Source organism: Malurus melanocephalus, unplaced genomic scaffold, assembly GCF_030028575.1.
Source record: "Malurus melanocephalus ecotype Western Australia unplaced genomic scaffold, MMel_1.1 scaffold_295, whole genome shotgun sequence".
In the NCBI taxonomy this organism is placed as follows: Eukaryota; Metazoa; Chordata; class Aves; order Passeriformes; family Maluridae; genus Malurus; species Malurus melanocephalus.
Window position 1 is genome coordinate 296,150 of NW_026623527.1, and position 20,805 is coordinate 316,954.

Sequence of the window (20,805 nt, forward strand, 5' to 3'; positions counted from 1 at the left end):
TAACACTAGCTTACTTGTGGATGTGTATACTAGTGAACTGGGGGCACTGTACACGGGAGATCCCTCCTGGTTTGCCTGGCACAGCAGCACCCTGCCTACAAGAAAGAGAGAGAGAGTGGTATCTGGTTTGGGAACACTTCAACTACACCTCAGTTTGCATCTCAAAAACAGAAATAAAGTCAACAACCAGAGAGAACCAGGGGCGTTACTCATCCTGTGGCTTCAAAGCAGAAAGAGCCCAAATAAGTAAAAAGTTTGATATTGGATGAAAGCAAACACAGACATGCCCATCCCATGGGGAGCCACCAGCCCTGTGGGTGCTCTCTGTGCCTCTCACCTGCTGCTCCCAAAATCTGCAGCCCACCCACCCTCCCCACCCAGCTGCAGCATCCTCAGCACCCTGGCTGGGATCAGGCTCCTCCAGCCCCGTGGTGCTCCAGGACAGGGGTGACAGGGGTGACCTGGGGCACATCGCTGCCATCGCCACTGAGCCATGGCTGGCACAGCTGAATCCGGTCATTTGTGCTCAGTGCAATGCACAGGTATAAACTACTTTCCAGTAAATGAGCTGGGTTCAGGATTATGAACCAAACCAGATGAAACAAAACCATTTTCCCCCCCCAAAGGCATGAAAGTAAAAGCAGTAACCAAAGCCACTTAAACCAACACTTTCAAAATGCTTGTTTTGAACAAATGACAACTTGACGGTTATTTCCTWTTTTTAAACCTTTTGAATAAACAAAATAAATAAATCTTTTTAAATAAAACACCTCCGTTTTTGGGGKTTTTTTTCYCCCATTTTTAAATTATATTTTAGCAGTCTTAGCYGAACACAGATTGAGATCGAACATTAATCAGAGGTAGAAACAACTGTACTTTCACACCCGGGAAAAAAACAAAAAGAAAAAAAAAAACTTCTGCACTTCTGGAATACAATCGACCAGGAAAAGTGGGATTTGACACATCTGGCTGTGCAGATGTATCTGTGTACACACAGAATGATATACACACATACACTGACATACTCGAAGCTGTCAGGATTCGTGAATGCCACAATTCAAATTTCTATGGAGATTTGTGAAACTTTAGGCATTGTGAATTGACATGCAATGGAACTGCACTGAGCTGAGTCCAATGTGTTTGGAAGGACAAGATTAATTACAAATGCTAGGCACATCTTCCACAGTATTACAGGAGAAATTCTCAACTTTCATTGGCCAGAGCCAGGCCAGAGTTCTTACAAAAAATATTTTTTAAAAATGTTGTGCCATTAAACAGTTCTTCGATTGTTGCTTGCAGCTGTCACTTGAAGGAGAAATATTAGAAATACTGAACAGTAACAAAACAATTCTTGTAATTTATGCAATTTAACTAAAACCAGGACTRCTGCAAATCTCATTAATTACCATGCTCCCACCTTCCCAGACAATAGTGTACCCTTAACTAACAGGATTTAGTGAGGGTTACTTTTTTCCAGCCATCCACAACTAATATAAAAGATAAAACATAAAACAAGTGATTTTTCCCTTACTTTAAGAAAACACATCATTGACAATATTGATATCTCTCTCAGCCTTCTAAAAAATCCAGATGGCAAATGAACATGCACCTATTGAGATCTGAATTACAAGCAGCATTTTCAGGTTATGAAATAAGGAATTTCATTTGACTCCAGGAATGTGTACCCTGGAATGTGAGTGAATTTAACTCCACAGACGCTTCAAAACTTGAGCTACTGCAGAAGGCTGAAAATGAAAGTGAGCTGAAGACCCAGAGGCATTCATCCAGCTGGGAGAAACACACTGGGAAAAATCAGTCATTTCCATTAGGTTTTAATAATATAAYGACTTTGAGTATGTCTAGAAAACATAAAGGAAAAGATTTTTAGCAATCAAAGGTTACAGCTTATTGACATTATTCACCATAAATCCAAAGTAACACTTGGTTTCCTCCGTGCTCCATAGGTATTTTCTATTCTTTKCAGCTAAGATTCTTATATTTTTTCTGATTTCATCTCATACAAATCTAATTTTCCCTATTCTACTCTTCTAGTTTCTAATTAAAGTACTTCAAAACAGATGCTTTTTTCATCTGTGCTACTAGAGTGTATTTAATTTCTTGCATAGAGCCTTCTAATTATATTTTGACAATCTGCCTTTGAATTTGTACATAAAATTAATACTGATAACTTAAACATTATTATTAGATTTTGTTAGAAAAAAATATTGAACTTTTTAATCGACTTTAGTAAGAAAAGATTATTTCTGCTGCATCTAATTTTGGTATTAAAAATATTTTAATTGCAATTAATACAACTGAGGGAAGACTGAATTATTTACCATAAGATCTTGGATAAACCTCAGAAYGCAGAAACAATCTATAAATTCCCAAATGGGGAAAAAAGAGTATTATTTTTCCTCCCTAGAACACTAAATTCTAGTGTGATGGAATAAAGTAGGGTTTTTTGGGKTTTTTTTTTCTTTTAAAAAGAACAATTTGAATATAAAGTTTTGAGGGAGCAGTGGCAGAGGGGACACTGAGGGGACCAGCCTGGGGCAGTGACATTGCAGAGACTCAGCCCTCACCCCTGAAATGCCACCTGGCAGCAGGGACAAAACCAGAATTCCCAAGATCAAAGGCTATTCCCACTCATCCTTGTCTTTTTCCACTGTTTTCTGCTCCAGCCCATGATTAGGAATATACTGTTTGATGAGGTCCTTTGCTGAAGCACCATGGTTATTTTGAGAAATAATTATTCTAAAAATATTCAGGACTGTGAAAAAGAAAAAAAAAAAAAAGTGATGTGCAGTCATTAATATTTTTAGAATGCTTAAAATTCAGTTCCCAGTGGTTTCAAGATCTCTGACTAAATGTGTTTTCCCTCATTTCTTCATACTTTCAAAAATAAGTTTTTGTGTACAGTTGTTTACATGCTGCATATAAACTCATCGACAGAAATACCAACGCACTCGTGGTGCTGCACRGAGTACTCACTGCCTCAAAAATCACCGTATTTCTCAAATACTCAGCCAAAAAGTAGCACCCAGGATTGAAAACATGTGGATTCCTAATTATAAAATGTTTTAAATCTCCTTCTGTTAAAAATAGCTTTTAACTGGAACYGCTGTGTAGCCAGTACTACACGCAGCTTAGAAGGAAAGATCTGGAATTAGTTTTAAAGAGTTTGCACCATTAGTTGGAATCTCTCATGGCATTGTTTGTGGAAGTTTAAACTGAAATAACATTTTCAGCAGAAGAAACCCCCATCCCTTAGCCAAAATCATGCTGTTGATGTAAAATTAAGAGTGGTGGCAGACCTCAGCTGTGGGCTCAGCTCTCTCCTGTCACAGGCAGTAAATGAAACTTCTAGAAACCTTTCCTACCAATGTTTTAAAGTTTATAGATCATTACAGGGAACCTGARCCTMCARTGCACCAATTCACCAATTCACCATATACATGGCATTCATACCTTGGCCTGGGAACCAAATTTTCCAGTTTGTAGTGCTGTTGTTTATTGTCCAAGAATTTGGAGGGAGTTATGAGAAAGAAGGGGACAGGAGATGCTTATTGGGGCTCTGCCCTGGAATATAACAAAGTGAGATGGGGGATAAGTGTTCTCCTCTCACTCCAGGAATCCTCAGGAGYCACAGATTGATAGAAAGCTCTTTAAGAACCGGAAAAATGCCAGTGGTGCTGAGCTCCCTTGCAGCATCTGCCTTCACAAGGAGGGTGAGCACAGAAGCTTTTTCAGGGTCAGGAATTCATCAACTCAATATCCAGGGCTGCTCTGCCCTGGGTTTGGTGCACAAGGAGCTAAAATGAGCATTTGCAATACAGGAACTAAGAAACTCACTAAGCACAAGGAGATTTAGTGGTGATTACATTGCTCTAATCCATTGTACTCACAGCTTTCCACATAAATCAGCTGCTCTTTACACATATTTTATTCTAGTGTGTTAGCAAGAGCAGCTCCTTACTGCCTCTCACACCTAAGCACCAGTTCAGTCATTCTATAATACTATTTACAAACAAAAAAATCCAAACAGAGCCACGGAGAAAGTGAATAAAAACTAAAACTATTTGTGTCTCATTTTGCCTATATCATTATAAACTTTTTGAAGAGCCTTATCTACATGTAAAAACCATGTTCATTATTGAATGAAGTGATTGTTTTTTTTCATTTTCTTTTCCTCTCATTCCAGCTGGATGACACCCAGTTCTCYCTGATCATTCTGATCACTCTTTTTCTTCGTACCTTTTGCAACAATCATTATTGCCAAACATTTGGGTGTTCATTGCATGAAGAAAAGTATAAAGCTCCATCTCCCATGGACAAATCAGGAGATTTGCAAGTGCATCAAAAATCCTCATAAGCAATCCATGTCCACTCTCGATTGGTGTAAAAATGTAATTTAATATTGGCATTATCTTTGTTCTGGCCTGAAATATTGTTCCGTGATGGGTTATTTCTAAATGTCTCACAGAAATGGATCAGAAACACCCAATAAAAGGCTCCTGTTGTACAATAATAGTGTGTGTTAGCTTCTATTGTCCCTCCTGACTAGGGAATTTAAAGAGAGCCTCTACAGCCTCTCTTGTGAATACATGAAGTAGTTAAGTGCTCTCTTAGCCCTTCATTATCAACTACACACTCTTTGTATGCTTTTAAATAGGCTGTTAATTCAAAAAGAAGTGCTCTGTGAGGGCCTTCAGTTATCTGGGATCTCTGTAAATGGAATAATATCCTTCAGATTTTAACACAGCCACTCGTGGATGGTTTTGTTGGTACACTGGATTGTTCCATCTATTGTTAAAAAGGAATAAAATAGCATTATCCCAAACCACACGCCTCCTTTCTTCCAATATGGTAAAAATACAAACAAAACCTATGTTTAATCCCACCAAAGCTTATATATTTAGTTCCACTTAATCAAGAGGGTAAGGAGGAGAATCTAAAGGAGTTGATGTCTAAAAGTGATTTTCATAAGTCCAAACCCATTTTTGCATTGCCTTCTGACAGCAAGCCTGAAATACATTGAATTATTGAGCAGCCTGGGTGTGCTTGCTCCTGGTAATGAGAACCTGTGCTCTATGCATACATTTATGTACAAAGTGCCTGACTCACATAGAACCTCATATACATTGTTAAAAATGGGCAAGGGGACCTCAAAGAACCAGGTGGTGAAGGCATGGGTCTCAAAGACATTTCCTGGGATCTCTCCATCCAAAAACTCAATTAAAAATGTCAGTTTTCCTTTACATCACTTTTCTAAGCATGGTGGATGCTTCTTTATTTATCACCCCTCTCAGAGTGTCCCCAAARCACCCAAAGAGCTGAGGCATTCAGGGAAGAGCAATGAATGTCACAGCTAACGTCATTTTAAGCCACTCTTCCAAGTTATTCTTTGCTGGCCATTTCATCCATTTCCCGGYTTTTGGGAACAGCTCTCTCTCCCATTATTCCTGAGCAGTATCCAGGATGCTGGCACAGACTGGGGTGGGAAGGGATCAATATCATCCAGTAAAAATCAGACAAGCAGCAAAGTTTGCAGCTCTGGTAAGAGATAAACCCCCCTAATGTCCCTTCTCCGCACCTCTTCCCTCTGTAGGGCAAATAACTCATGTCACAGTGACAGAGATCTCTCCTCCTGATCCTGAGATCCCATTCACAACTGATGCAGCTGTGCTGACTGGGAAAGGATTTGTGGGCAGCTCAAGAGCTGGGAGGTGGCAAATTCCCCTAAACCCTGCTCCCATGCCAGRCTCCTTTTCCTTCCTCATGACGTGATGAGCTCCTTTAGAGATCCACCCACAGGAAGCTGAAAGGTATATCCACAACAGAGCCATTAAAATCATCAAGGATTGCTAGGGGGAGGAACAGCCTGGCATTTTTAGTGGCAAATTTTGGCTGTGCCACGATGCTCTTGGTGTGTGGCAAAGCAATGCCAGGTTAAAAACACACCGGGTGACTCCAAAATTAACAARCCAACCTTCCCATGGACTGGCTGCATTTGCAGTGGTTCCATTCACCAAGYAAAGCAGTAAACTGCCTTTTCTAAATAGAATTTAAAAATGTTTAATCAGCTACAGGCATTTAATTTCTGGTGAGTAAAATGAAACCTCTCAATTGCACAAACTCAGCTGGTGCTGGTGCCAAAGCCTGCACCGTGCTCAGAGAGCTGCTCTGTGCTCGTTACTGAACTGTGTCAATGGCATCCAAGTTCAAATCTTTATCCACACACTGTCACCTGGAAAGTCTAAAAGCTGGACATGCACTATGTAGTCATAAAAGAGAAAAAAAAAAAAAAATGGAGTGTTATCATCAGGACTTCCTACCAAATATGTTTACTATAAGATTTCTCTCTACAACCTCAGGTGCACATAAACTAATACTTTGTGATATTCATTGCCATTATTTTACACTGGGAGAATTTTGTTCAGGATCTTTGAAAAATCAAACCTTTACTCCTAATTTTTCTAGGTCCTCTAGCAGAYACAGTAGGTAAGCAGGTAAATAATGACTACTTTTTTGTCCATTTGTGACTTTTGAGAAATAAACACGGGAGAAATTCTGAAGCATCAACTTGTGAAGTAAACTCTGAGCTGGTGTTATACTCTTCTTGAAATAAGATACTTGAGAATATACAAAATRCACTCATGTTCTGCTGATAACTCAAATGGGTTGCATTCACACGTCTGCCTGTTGAATAAAGATTGCAACAGGAAAAGAATCACAGAATAAATGAAACCAGAGCCTTTCTGCCCGAACACAAACTCGACAGCTTCAGTGTGGCCCTGGAGGGATTACAAGTGGATGTGTTTATGCTTTATCCTCTCATATTGTGTCAAGACACTATTTTCTGTGTAAATTACCTATTTCAGTAAATCTRTAAGACAGAGATGCAAATCTAATGCAATTAGATGCAGAGATGCAAATTACTAATCCCTCAGTTCTCTTTGCTTACACCAGCGAATGCTGGTTCTAACTTATAAATAAAATTCTATTCTGAATGACAAGCTGAGAATATAAAACACTAAAAATTGAATCATCATGCATAATCCTGGCTTTAGCTAGTCTATTTCTTTCCTAGCCCAGACAGGTTCCAGAATTTCAGGAGCATGAAAAACCAATACACAAATGGTAATGCAATGTTTCCAAACTTTCCAAAGCACTCACTTTTAGTGGAAGCAATGCTGTGCATGGAGATTTCCAGAGAAAATCTGAAAGCACCAAACTAACAGAGCTTTGTGAAGCCTGTAAAACACAACCCCATCTCAGCTACCCCCAGAACAAGCAAATGAATGAAAACTCTGTATTTTGAGATTTACTCTCAGTAAGTATTATGAAATGCAATTATATTGGGGATCCTRTCATCCAGCGCCCAAAATGGGAAAAAAATTGCATAAGATGGAAGAGAAAACATTAGCAATATGTTTGGAATACAATTAACCATAATCTTAAACTGCTTTAGCATTAATTTACAGACGTAATCAAGGTTTAACACAGAGCAGAGTTGTTTTCCATTCCACTTAACTGTATTAACTTTACATTTCATATATTACTTTATTACTTTACATTTCAGAACAGTTTGTCTGCCTGACTGTCCATCCTAACGCATGGATCTTCCTAACTTCGTTATTCTTCTAATCAGAGGAATTTATTCCTTCACATARCTGCTATTAACTTATCTAGCATTGCAAATATCCCACCCAGCTCTGAACAAACAAATGTTTTACTGATGACCTTGCAGTTTGTCTTAAATTTTCCTCYGAGAGATTGTTAAAGCAGTGCTTTTTATGTGCATCCGTGGCTATTACTTGGAATACAGCCCCAGATTTGCTCTAAAAATGCATTTTTCAGCCTTAGCTTGGGTCCTGGCAGTGCTCACCCTGGCTCACCTGTGCTGTCCAAGCAGCTGGTGAGACAGGAGCAGCAGCTCTAAAACAGCTGGATTTTTACCCAAACTCTAAACCTACGCCACACACCGTCTGGAGAGGCTGTTACCTTGTTTATTTAATTAATTTCAGGGCTGTCACTAATCAGGAAGYCACAGAACACATTTTCACTCAGAGCCAGAATGATGTTTCAATAAGAGAGCTCCAAACATAATTTGTCCTCAAMGATTCTCTCTGTGAGTAAAGCACAGCACTCAACTTTTTTTTTAGCCCTTTAAAATTTGGTCGGTGATATCCACAATAAAAWCATCTGAGCAAATACCCAAGAACTTAGAAACAATGCAATGACAGAGAAAGGACAGTTGAGCTCCTGCTTGATCAGAGGGCTTTCTTTTGTGGAGTTTAAATAATTTAAACAAATAATATTTTAAAACTTTAAAAAATATTTAAACAAAAAAAAAATACAAAGCTCCTACTATGTGAAATAAGGAGAAACATAGAAACATGGTCAGCAGATCAAGACCTACCTCTCAGCAAGATTTTGGAGAGATCCAGCCTCCCACCCCCAAACACATCCTTCTCCCTCTTCTGAAAGAACTTCCAACTTTCAGCAAATACAGATTTCCTGTTTTTCCAGATTCTGTTCGTGAACAAATCCATCATAACCCAGTATCAAATGGTTCCTCCATGCTGGACTGGGGCCAGAATTCACAAACTTTTATCCAGAAGAAGTAAAAATTCCTTTCTTAACTGTTTTCTATCTTCTGACATAAAGCTGCATCTACAGTTAAAGATTTACAGTTAAATAAGCAAATCTATGGAATTTCTTTTAGAGATCACATAGGAAGGGTATCAAAACCTCAGTTTTTATGTGTGATTAAATATACATCCAAGAGAAACACTTTTAAAAGGGTAATACTGATGGTATCTGTGATGATCTTTTTGAAATGTGTAGAGTTCACAGCAATGGTGAATACAGATATATTAATCCTGCTTCAAATTTAAATACATTGACTAAATTAATGTTTTAAAAAATAAGTCATTGGCATTATCTTTGAATAAGCCTTGTTTAGTTTCCATGAGGGTATACATTTTAATAAAGAACTCATTAAAATGTAGCATAAGGCACAATTAATTCTGGATTTTTTTTTTTTAATTTTTATTTTAGCAAATAGCTCATACAGATGCTGCATTCTCTTCTTCYACTGGCTTTATTCATCTTTCATAAACCAGGATTTCCTCGATAATGGCTTGTAAAAGCTCCACAGAGTTTTAGAAATACATTAGCTGTCATCAGTGGTGTTAATCTAACTAGCAAGTCCTCATTTGTATGATGGTACTTTTAACATTATGATTTTCAAAACAACAGTTACAGCTTTGTTTTATGCTTTGAGAAGGAGCATTGACATAACACTGGTGGAATATTAAACAATAATTATTTAATTCAACTCTAGTTAGAAAACTGTTTAAGCTGCTTGTCTAATGCTATYGAAAATAGAGTTATTTAGGAAAATCTGCTTAGTTAATAGCAAAGTTTAAACCTAAGTGTGTGTAATCAAACTGTAAAATTAGTAAATCTGTGTACAGATAGACAGCTTTTATCAAAATTCTTCTTTAGAGATATGATACAGTGAACTTTTACCCCAGGATTAGAACTGCTGTGCAAGCACATAATTCAGCTTCCCAAACTCCAAACATCTTCACTGAGAAGTGTTTCTAGGGTATTTGCTGAGCTTATGCAAGACTCATTTAAATTCAAAGAGAAACACTAGAAAGATGAAATGAATCCCAGGTGCTCTTACACTCCAGAAATAGATGCTTTAAGACATGAACAAAGAGAATTAGTATTAGCAAGTGTACTGGAATCCTCTCTTCCCCTGGATTCCTCTTACTTAAGGGCATGATGTTATATATATCGCTATGGWAGTCCTTCACTTCTTAATTATACATAACATTATATTCCAAACTTCTGAACAAATTTTTGAAAGGAAGTTTGTTACGAAATCTGATTGTTGGTGGATACTGCTGGCTTCCAAATCCACACGTGGCAAAAAGCCCCGGGCACCTAAACCTTCTCTCTCTTCTGAGGGCACATAAAATAATTAAATATGCACAAACTCTTCCCCTCTCTTTCATTTTAAGTGATGGGGAAAATTTTGCCTGTGATCTTGGAATAACTGCCCAGGAACCTGTGTGCTATGTGGGATGACTTAAAACTACCTCCTGAAACTCCCAGAACTTAATAAAATTCAGGAAAAACTATAGAGCGTTAAGAAAAAGGAGGATGAAAATTTCTACTTTCCACTGAGCTGTGCTCCCTGCTTCACTCTAATGATTCTTAATCTCTGGTCTTCAGTCCTTTCTTTTTACACTGCCAACTTTGAAATGTCTGAAATAGTGTTGCCTATGACCAGATAAGAATATTTTCTGATGGGAGTCACTGTGAGTTCAACTGTTCTCTGAAACAATATTCACTCAATTTCCAGTTATTTCTGTAACATCTTTTGCCTCACCTCACATTTGGGAACTGCCAAAAATGAGCTTCCCCAACAGGTAAAACAACAACATTTTCTGCCAGGAATGACAAAGTCTTTTCAAACAGCCCTACTGTGTCTCAAGCTACCTGCTTTAAAGGACTGATCTGTCGTGGTAACACAGGTGCAACAATATTCTGTATTTCAATAAGGAGAAAGCAAGAGATCGCTCAAAAATTCATCGTTCCAAAACCCAGAAGAGAAAACCAAAAAMGATCTGCAATAACTGCAAGGAACAACATGGAACTCGGCTGTCAGACTGCCTGAGGCAGAGAGAAAGGCTCGGTATTACAGATAAAATATACACTCTATAAAAATAAGCAGGTGAAAATGATATTATAACAAACCACRGAAAGAAAGAAAGTACCAGAGCACACCTAGCAAAGAAACCCAGCTGCAAATCTGTATTTTTCCAGCCATAAAYGAGGGTATGGGGAAGAGAACAGACTCCAGCTTCAGTATAGCAGAACTATGCTATGTATTTAAAACTGAATGGATGCACAAATAGAAGAAAAATATTATCCCAGCTTCCATGAAGGCTTTGTGAGACAAATCACAGAGTGCTTCTTACAGATTTCCTTATTAGGACCTGCCTAARAATTTCATAAATAGTTTACTGGAAAATGATAAGAAATGGGTATCATTACTTCATTAAGCATTTCTTTCTCATAAGGAGGAAAACCCCCTTAAATAGCATGTTTTTACTCACTAGAGGGAGACTGTGTGGACATAAGTAATTTACAAAAAAATTCCTATCCATGATCACTTACAGAAAATTGCAATTCTGTGAAAAGGTGGAAATGAGAAATGAATAATAATAATAAAAAAAAAAGTCCTTTAGCTTTCTCTGAAATATCATTTCAGAGCTTCCCAGCAGAAGGGTGGGAAGGCAGGAACTGGTGGCCATCAGGGACCTTTGCCAGGCTTTGGAAGTGCAGCAGGAGCCTCCAGAGGGCCCTTCCCAAATGTGCCACTGCAAATCCATCCCAATGCCACCACAGCATTGCTGGAGTGCTGTAATTCACCRCAGCGTGAGCATTCACAGCCACAAAAACAGCCTTAGACAGGCAAYCCAGGAAGAAAAATCCACAGAGCTTTGTAAATATGTAGAATTTTGCAGTCCCCAAGTAATACTTTCCTGCCATAGTGTCTGTTGTGCATCTCGTAGTCTCCACTTTTAGCTGTCACATGTTTCCTCAATAAAGGTTTTTCTTCACAGAAGTGTACACTCCAAAAAAAAAAACAAAAACCCTGAGCTATAACAATCATGTCACTGGTCCTACTGTTTACCATTATCTTCAAGGTTTTAGGGTTGATTTACATTGCGTTCCTCCCTRTTTGACTTTAATTGTCTGCTTCAAGTTGTCAGGACATAACTATATCTTAGATTTGCATTGCATTAGGGGATCTTCTCCTTTTCTCTATTGATCTTGTCTCACGGAGTAATTTAACTCCATTCTAATTTCCCCGTGCGTGCAGGGCGCTCTCCAGCCAAGGAAGTGAGTTATGTGTATTCAAGTGGTGCATCTTATGAATCTTGTTAAGCTTTACCGCCTCCCAGCCCGCGCTGATGGAATATTTAATCACAGCAATGAGTTGGCAGATTTGATGTACAATACGGGGAAAGCCTGGCGGCTGCGGCTCCGCCGGCAATTGAGGAACGGGGGAATTTGCCATTCATCAGTGCCATCCTGACAGCTTTGTATAACCTTCTGTTTTTCACTTATTTATGAAGATTAAAGGTACTTTAAATCAACAGTTTCTCGGTGAATGTATCATCTTTATTTCAGAAGTGGCCAAATTTTTCATCGTTTATTAGGAGCTAAAGGAACTTCTYGCGCTGACTGTGGAAAAGTTGGTACAGTTTTATCGTGGCAGTGTTGGAGACAATAATTAAGCCAAATAACTATAACTATGACTGTCTCAAAAATCACATTTCTAATTTTATAATCTTCAGAAATTCTATAGTTTCTCTAAGAAAGGTGGTGAAGGGGAACCCAAAAATAAAGACAAGTTATGATATTCTATTCTGATTCGCAAAAACTGCGGAGCTGTTTTCTGTTTCATTTCCTAACAGCTTTAAGAGATCTGCACAATCTAAACTAAATTGTTTAAAAGAAAGTTTAAATGTTTAAATGTGAGAAATATCATCTTCTAGTCAATATAAAGACAATGCATTTGACATGCATGAAAGAAAGCAGCAAAACCCCAAAYGTATAACTGCCTACATGTATAGACAGAAAAAAAAAAAAAATCTGAAATAAATGAAGTACCTTGATGGAACTTTCTGCAAAGGTGTGGTGGAGTTTGTGTCATAATTCATGAAATTAAATTAATACCCTTCTAATGGTAATTAAAGATTCTCATTAAGAAGGGCAAACACCTCCCTAGTGTTGGCAATAAAAATGCACTTGGGACTTTAGGAGGTTATTCAAAAAAATCAATAACCTGCCATTTTATAATTAAAAGACAAAATAAATGTTAGGGAAAAGTCCAGTAAATTAGGAAAATTACCTTCAGGAGAGATTGAAAATATTGATTTTAATTTACAAACTATGTGAACTCTTCATGCCCTATTTCATGAGACAATTATAAGTCAGATTGTTAATTCTGCATATGTATTAGAAAATTGATTACTGTACTATGGGAATATTATTATATTTGTCATTAACACAAAGTCATTTATATAAAATGACTAATAACTCTGACTTTCTAATTTATGCAGGTTCAGGGCTGGTTCACTAACTACTCAAACGAGATCAATGTTAAATTCCTGCTTTCCACAGAGACATACATCAAGCAAGCAAATAAATTCTGCCTACACTAAATCCTGCAATTCCATGAATGCCAAGTTAGTATTTTTATTATACTGGGCCACTTTTACCCTAATTGGAACACTTCTATTTATCTCAGTAAAGGCACTGGRTGTATTATAGGCAGCTGTTTTAACCACAAACATGTTTGTTACATTGTCCTTTTCAAAAATTTTCATTTCTTGAAGTCCCTCAAACTAACAAAAGCTTTTCAGTGTTGTCTRCTGGAGAAGAAAATGACTGGATCTGTCCAACTCCAAGTTGCAACCAGGATCTGGTCTCAGGTGAAAATATACATTCAAAATACAAACAAATCAAACCGAAAAACTAAATATAGAAGTCAAAGAAAAAATGTTCTGGAAAAAATTATGAATGCAGATACTTTATACCTATGTGTGTCTACATATATGTATGTATAAAAAGTATGTATTTTTATAGATAAGACTTTTTTTGTTGTTGTTCCTTACCAAATAATTCCTGGAAGAAAGTGACTGTACTGAAACATGAAATAAAATAAAATCTCTAGRATATTGCAGTACATCATGTTATACTATCTACTTTCCAATAAAAAAGGTATTAATATATCTCCTGTATAAAGTTTAGTATGCCCAGGTAACATAAAATCTTGGATCACAAATGTATAAATGACTTGTAGATAATGTGAATCACACAAAGAAACCAAACYTCACACCAAGCACACATTCTGGAATTTTGTATGTTTTAAAAAGTACTAAAASCAAATATGGCCAGTTGGACAAGCACAAAGCAATCCTTACCTGCATAGAACTCTGGACTATAAACTGCACCAACAACTGGATTTAATTTCCAGCCTGCAGGAAACAAAACAAAACAAAAAACACAGCAGTTAATATTGCAATTAGTGATAATAATAACTATTATTACTATTACTAATACTGTATAAAAATACAGATAAAGTGACTCCAAGAAAGGTCGCTGTAATTCAAGTTTTATAGGCATCTTTGATTACTGATCTTTAATATCAGAATCTGAAGTATGGAAGTAAGTCATGAAATAAGGCATTCTCCAGGCATGTAGCACTGGAGTAAATGTCCAGGTGAATTATCCTGGCTGAAATGCAGATGGATTGACTTCCTTAGGTTATGGAATTAAGTCAGCACCAGTTCAGGGATCCCCAAACTGTCCAGGACAGAGCAGGTGAGTTCTCAGCCATTGCTTTGGTTCTCTGGGTAGAGCCAGAGAGGCCAGAACTGCTCATTCTCTGCACACAAACATTCCTGATRAGCCTTTGTCAGCTGAGGTGACCGAATAACCACAACATTTGGGTTCTACCCTGGCAAAAATGAAAGCACAGTCACTGGGAATGTCTGCTGTGACAGRAGAGGGAAGCCCTGTGGGATCCAGCCCCATGCCAGGACTGTGTCCCTGGGTGTTTCTACCCCTGGTGTCTGTGCTGTCTCCTAGCACAACCCTGAGCCTGCACTCAGAGCTGATAAACTCAGAAACAGAACCCTGCAAAGCTCTCAGGGGGTTCAAACCAGCCACTGCCTTGGTCTTAAATCATCCCTGTCTTCCCAGAGCTCACAGAATTCTGTACCATGCTCTGGCCAGATTCCAGATTATTTCTTACACTTTACATCCAATGCAGCATTTCCACCCAGGCTGGCTGCAAAGCACGGGTGATGTTAAAGACAGCCAGGCTGCAGGGGAAGGAGCAGGAGAAGAGCAAGAGAAAACACTGAAAACTCRTTATTGTCAGCTGAGGTGAAGTGCCAGTCACTGTGGTTCTCCCAGGCACAGGCAGATCCACTCGCAGCTGACTGCAAACCCCAGAACATCCCCCACCCACACTCTCTTCTTCCTCAAGGGAACAATTATTTTGAACTGCTGGAACTGAAAAATTAGGGGTTTTCCTAAAGCACGCTCAAATCAGGGGAGTGGGAAGCACTTTGTGTAAATGGGAATAAAGAAACAMACCTGAGCAAAAACCATGGTGTAAACTCCAGAGGTATGGTACTTAAAATAGAACTTTTAACTGCTTCTGGAATCAAAATACAACCCAGACACTGACAACGAGGCTTTTCAAAATCACAAAAGCTGAGATTAGAAGAATTTAAATGCACACCAGGTTTATTTCTGCCTTGGCCATATCATTAAATGCAAAAGCACAATGGAAAATCATGAAACACCAAGGCATTATAAGACTGAAAAAGAGTAATGCAAAATCTCAGTAACAAAGTATTCATACTCTTTCAGKCTACTTCTATCTCTATCTGATACACAGTAATTATTTACCACTAATTAACTGTTCAGTAACAGAGGGGAGGGGGTGGTTTGAAACTCATGAGCAGGTCCAGAGTAAGGAGCAGCTGTCCATGACATCTTTCCTGCAGGAGTCACTGCATTGCTCTGTGTACCTAAAGACAATCAGGGAAGCTGAAAAATGCCAGTCAAGAAGGGCTAAAATGCTTTTCCTCCTGAAAATACCACAGGATTTTGACCTGACCCTTCAGTTCTGCAGGCTACAGGATTTTATTTAGGAATGTCAGGGTATAACATATCTCTTAGCCAAATTTTGTGTGATAGAAAATAATTCAAATTTTGRGACTTTTTGTAAAAATCTAACTTTATATAGGCTAGGGAGTATTCAACACTTCAAATTCATTACTTCCTCWGAAGGCCACTGATCAACACCACCCAACATGAAAGATTGGACAGAATTTTAGATCTGTCAGCTTTTGCTGTCAAAGCAGCTGACAGACATCTCTCAGCCTCCAAGTTACACTACCAGTGCCACGATTTGTCTGAGAGAATGAAAAAAAAAAAAAAAAAAATCTTGGAAGACACAGATTGTTCTTCACAGCTGAAAGGCAGTCTCATATTTCAGCTCCTTACCACTCTCCCAGTGACGGCTGTCTCATCTAACTTTTTGAAGYCCATGGAGGAAATACTTCATTCATCGTGAAAATAACAGTAATTAAACTTAACTTTATCTTGTCAGCCAACAATGTGCTGGCCCATAGCTGTGTGGGTTAATCAAGTGTGATGGGAGTTGATGTATCCGAGCGAGCAGCTGCCAAGTAACCCTTCTGCAGCAGCTGGAGGAGGCAAATTCTCGGCTGTGGGTGTAATTTTGYGCATTTTTCTTACTGTCACAATATTAATCTCTCTCCCGAGTTGAAACTATTAAAGCTTAAAAACTTAAAAACCAACCAAGGGAAGGAAAAGCCTCTCAGCYTGACCAGCTCCTCACCCTGTGCAGTCAGCCAGAGAAGCAGATGTCCATCGTGCTGAAGGGAAGGAAATGATCCTGGTGTGACAAGCTGGGGTAGAAAATGGGGTACTGCAACATGGAAAGGATTATTTTGGCTTCATAGACCACAGAGGCCACCATGGGCAGAGAAAGGCTTGGATAGGAAAAACTCTGTGACTCAGTTGCCTTTGCTCCTGTTTGCTGCACAGGTTGGGGAGAAAGGGAGTGGGAGGGAATTTGTCTGTGCTAATAGGCACTAGCTGTCATTTTAAATTTAAATTTAGAGCAGCAAAAGGCTCAAATCCACAGCACCAAAACAAGTATAAACTTTAAAACATATTTATCTTTTACTGATCTCTGTTTCATGTGCCTCCTTTATTGCTGCAGCTCTCTGAATGCCCTTGCCCATAATTCTCCRTACCCTACAACCCTTGGGTGAGCATCCTGAATCACAATATGGGCATCAGAAGAAAGCACAACTGTGAACAGGGCAGGCTGGAACATMTAAAAATGTCTCAAATATTTTTGCCAACGTGTAGCACACTCCTGACATWGAATTTCTTTGCAGAAAGAAGGCAGTTGTGTCTCCAAAGCACGAGGTGAGCCATCAAAATAATCCTGTCTGGTAACAAACCCACAAAGAAAAGCTCTCCTAGCAACTGCTCATTTGGGGAGTCAAAAGTCACTGGAGAACACACTTATCTCAAAGATCATTTAGGACACAAAAGCCAACCACTTACTTGAACAAAATAAAAAATTCAAGTTTTTGTGCTTTGGAATCTACTGACTTGTGCAATCCTATTAGCAACACGGGCYCTGTTATCAAACAACCAGCTGGATGCAGGAGTGAAACACAAAACAGAGCCTATCTTGTTTTTAAATTAAAATAAATATCAGTTTTGATAGAATACAACATGTGCCCCAACTGCCTTTTGAATCCCTGCCAACAACATGCCAGTCACAGCACACACTTGGAAAGATAAAGAGAGGCATTAAAAAGTAAGTGGTCCTGCAGCAAACAAAAAGGCGTGAACAAACAAAATGTTTCTGGCTACCTGCATCAGAGGACTCCTGCAAATTGTGATAGGCTGGTAGAAAMAAGTTTGTTTAAAAGATGAGACCTTTACTTTAAATGACAATAATCTACAATAAATAATCAGCTGTATCACTGGCTAATTCCTGACAAAATGATAAAGAACTAGGCTCATCCCATGCCAGGATGACTGATCGTGTAAGCACTGATGAAACAAAATAAAGCACCTTCCACGTCTGCAATTCAATCCTTGTTGCCTGTGATGATTATGCAACAGGGAYGTGATTGTCCTTGGGTGTTTACTTTAGGGGACTTCAGACATTAAAAGAAAAAAAAAGTTAAAAGAGATGAAAATAATCAAAAGCTATGAGTTGCAGCCAGAGGTTTTCTCGGTAGATACCTAACAAAAGGWGTGCATACAAATATTCTGCATGAAACAAGTTGGGTGTATGGGTTCACAATAAATAAATGTTAATTGTTATTCCCTGAACAGGGTATTTCATACTTTTGGTGAGATCTAGATCAGGCAGAACAGGATGGGAAACGACAAACAAAACACTTCAAGTGGAAAACACTTAACAGCAGGTTTTGCTCATGCTGGTCTTGGATATTAACAAATGATAATGTATRACCTAAGCAATCCTGCAGTGCATGAACCTCCTCTAAACCCACATTGTTAAAAATCTCACATCTCTTACTGCCAGYATTCCCCTCCTTCAGCACTGGCTGTGCTGATATGTAACATGTTATTTGCTAATGAACAGTTTTGTAGCCTTAGGACAGTATGAATACAAAATATGCATCATTTATCGAAAAACTGCTTTTATCACGCAACAGAGCAGGCACAGTTCACAATCTCAGACTGCAATTTTGTACTGCAACAAAATCTTGTTCTGTGATCCAGTCAAGCCTYGCATCTCTCTCCAGATTCACTGGGACACAAAACCAGTAAAAACCAAGGATAATTAGCCACGTTTAACATTTCCATAGAAAATTAGGAAGAAAACAGTTTCTGAGAAAGSATGAGAAATTTCAGACCCTTCTCCAGATCATTTTAACTAGCTCAATTATCACATGTCAAATGAAAAACATCACTGTGTTTTATTTTTACTGTTCTATGAGAGAAATGATGAGCCTTTCATTAAAAAATAAAGCCACTGTGTGGCCTGGATTTTAGTAAATCCTCACTAATGAGACCTCAAATGCAGAAAATATGATCCATTATATTTCAAAATGGAAAAGAATCTAATCGAACTCAGGAAACCTTTATGTGCCCATTTCATCAGCTTTCCACTGGATGRGAAAAACTGAATTAAATTGAAAAGCAAATACCAACACCAATACAGCCTAGTAAAACTGAAAGCACAATTGCAATTAATTTCAGTTCATGTGCTATTCTTTGACATGGCTGAGTTAGGAACTTGTTTCAATCTGAATTTTCTGTAAAAGCAAAYGCACACTCTGGCATGGGATCAAACACTCCCAAAGGAARCATTTAAAAAAGAAAAAAAAGTAGTTTCTAGCCCCCTCAAAAAACTACGGATTCTTTTTCTATCATTCATTTACAACATCACCTCAATTCAGGTCAGTATTAGAAAGAATTTTATTATTCAATAGTTTGGAATTTTGATTGCTACAACAGGGAACAAGCTGGRATTGCTACAACAGGGAAAAAGCACCCAATAACAGTTTGACAATTTTCTAACAGATTGCGGAAGGAAGACACAGAAAATGATCTTTGACTGGATGTGTGCCCTGGTACTGAAAGGTTCTGCAAGAAAGACATCCTTGCTGGTCTCCATCCCCCAAACCAAACTGAATCCTCCCATTGTTTCACCCATCACAACATCAGCACTGCCCAGAGCCAGGATAGACCCACACTCCCCTTTTGGGTTTTCCTCCTCAAAAGCCACCAGGGTCCAACACTGGGGTTCCACTCCAGCTCTGCCCATGTGGCTGTGAATCAGCTGAGCCCTTCACAGATGGAATTAATGCCCAACCCCATCGTGTCTGKGCATTCTGAGCCCGGGGGTGCAGAGTGGGACAGCTCAGGGCAGGTGAGTGCCTGTGGCAGGATGTCCCCCTGTCCCTCTCTCCCATCTGTCTGGAACACAGCAGGGATAACCCAGGCTGGATGGGAAGGGCCAGCAGGGAGCTGTCCTTGGTGCCCAAGAAACTGAGCCTCCAACCAGGAATCAACATCTTGGTGGGGAGGGTGGTTATGGAGAGAGATGACAGAAAATGGTAACGGTGACCAAAATCTCAGTTTTTGCTCTATCAARGATGCACAAAATTTCTAAAAGGCAGAAGCCTCTCACACACACACTGGAAGAGCGTGAAGGCCTCTCCTCGAGGTCCAGATACAGACTTTGCAGTTACTTCTCTGGGGATTGAAGGAAAGGATCTCTGATGTGTGCTCCCAACACCCACTGGACTGGTAATTTTTAATTTTTTTTTTTTTCTTTTTTAAATTCGAACAAATACGACTGAAGCAGTGTTTCAGAGGGGGATCCAGAATCCTAAGTTGCACTATTTCTTTGCCAGCTGAACTGATAGTTACCTTCATTGCACGCTGCATTTTAAATTGCTGTACTTAGTCTGCYAGCAGTTTCTTTTATTTTATTTCTGTGTAGTATATAATTTGCCACAAACTCCTCACTCTGTTATTTTCTTATGTCAAATAATTCATATTATATTAGMCCTAATGGGCTATTATTAAAAGAAMTTGCAAACAAGACYGGGTCCTGGGGTGCTRGTGGCCCTGATAAGGTCACTGCTGGGTGCCAAAGGATGGGGAAAAGGCAAAAATCTATCAAAGCTCCCATCTCCATTTGTAAGAGTGCCCTGTTGAGGGGTTTGGCATGCAGGGACACTGCCCCAAGGCAGAGGGCTCATGCACTTACCGTTCGTGTAAGGGTTGACGGTCTTTTTATTTGTCATTACGCGTGCTGTGGCGTTATTTACCTAAGCACATAGAAGAGCGGATTAGAAAGGGTTACAGGCAGGGCCCGTGTCACTATTCAACGCATGCATTATTACTGCTATTAGTCATGTAAAAATAAAATGCAATTTAATTTATAGAAGGCAACAGGTGCATAACAAAATCATACTATTTATAATTACATTTACTTTCATAACCGTTTTAACTTACAAATCATTTCAATAAAGCAACATCATATCATTTAAACTTTAATAAAAAGACATTAAAAGCAAATTAAAAGGTACTGCATAATTTAAAGACTTAAGAGCATGCTTGTATTCCATGATAACACTGATACAATAAATACTCAAAACA

The 20,805-nt window shown here is 38.7% G+C and overlaps 1 protein-coding gene across 5 annotated transcripts in view; it reads right to left on the reverse strand.

Annotated features, from left to right (window-relative positions):
* The window catches only part of RBFOX1 (RNA binding fox-1 homolog 1), a 504,918-nt gene that overhangs the window by 61,438 nt on the left and 422,675 nt on the right, over positions 1-20,805 (reverse strand). For all 5 annotated transcript variants that reach the window (XM_057376932.1, XM_057376934.1, XM_057376930.1 and 2 more), the window contains 3 exons: positions 20,414-20,474; positions 14,022-14,075; positions 15-95 (listed from right to left, as the gene is read on the reverse strand). In XM_057376932.1, coding sequence (XP_057232915.1) covers positions 15-95; positions 14,022-14,075; positions 20,414-20,474 — 196 coding nt within the window. The remainder of the gene's footprint in view (positions 1-14; positions 96-14,021; positions 14,076-20,413; positions 20,475-20,805) is intronic.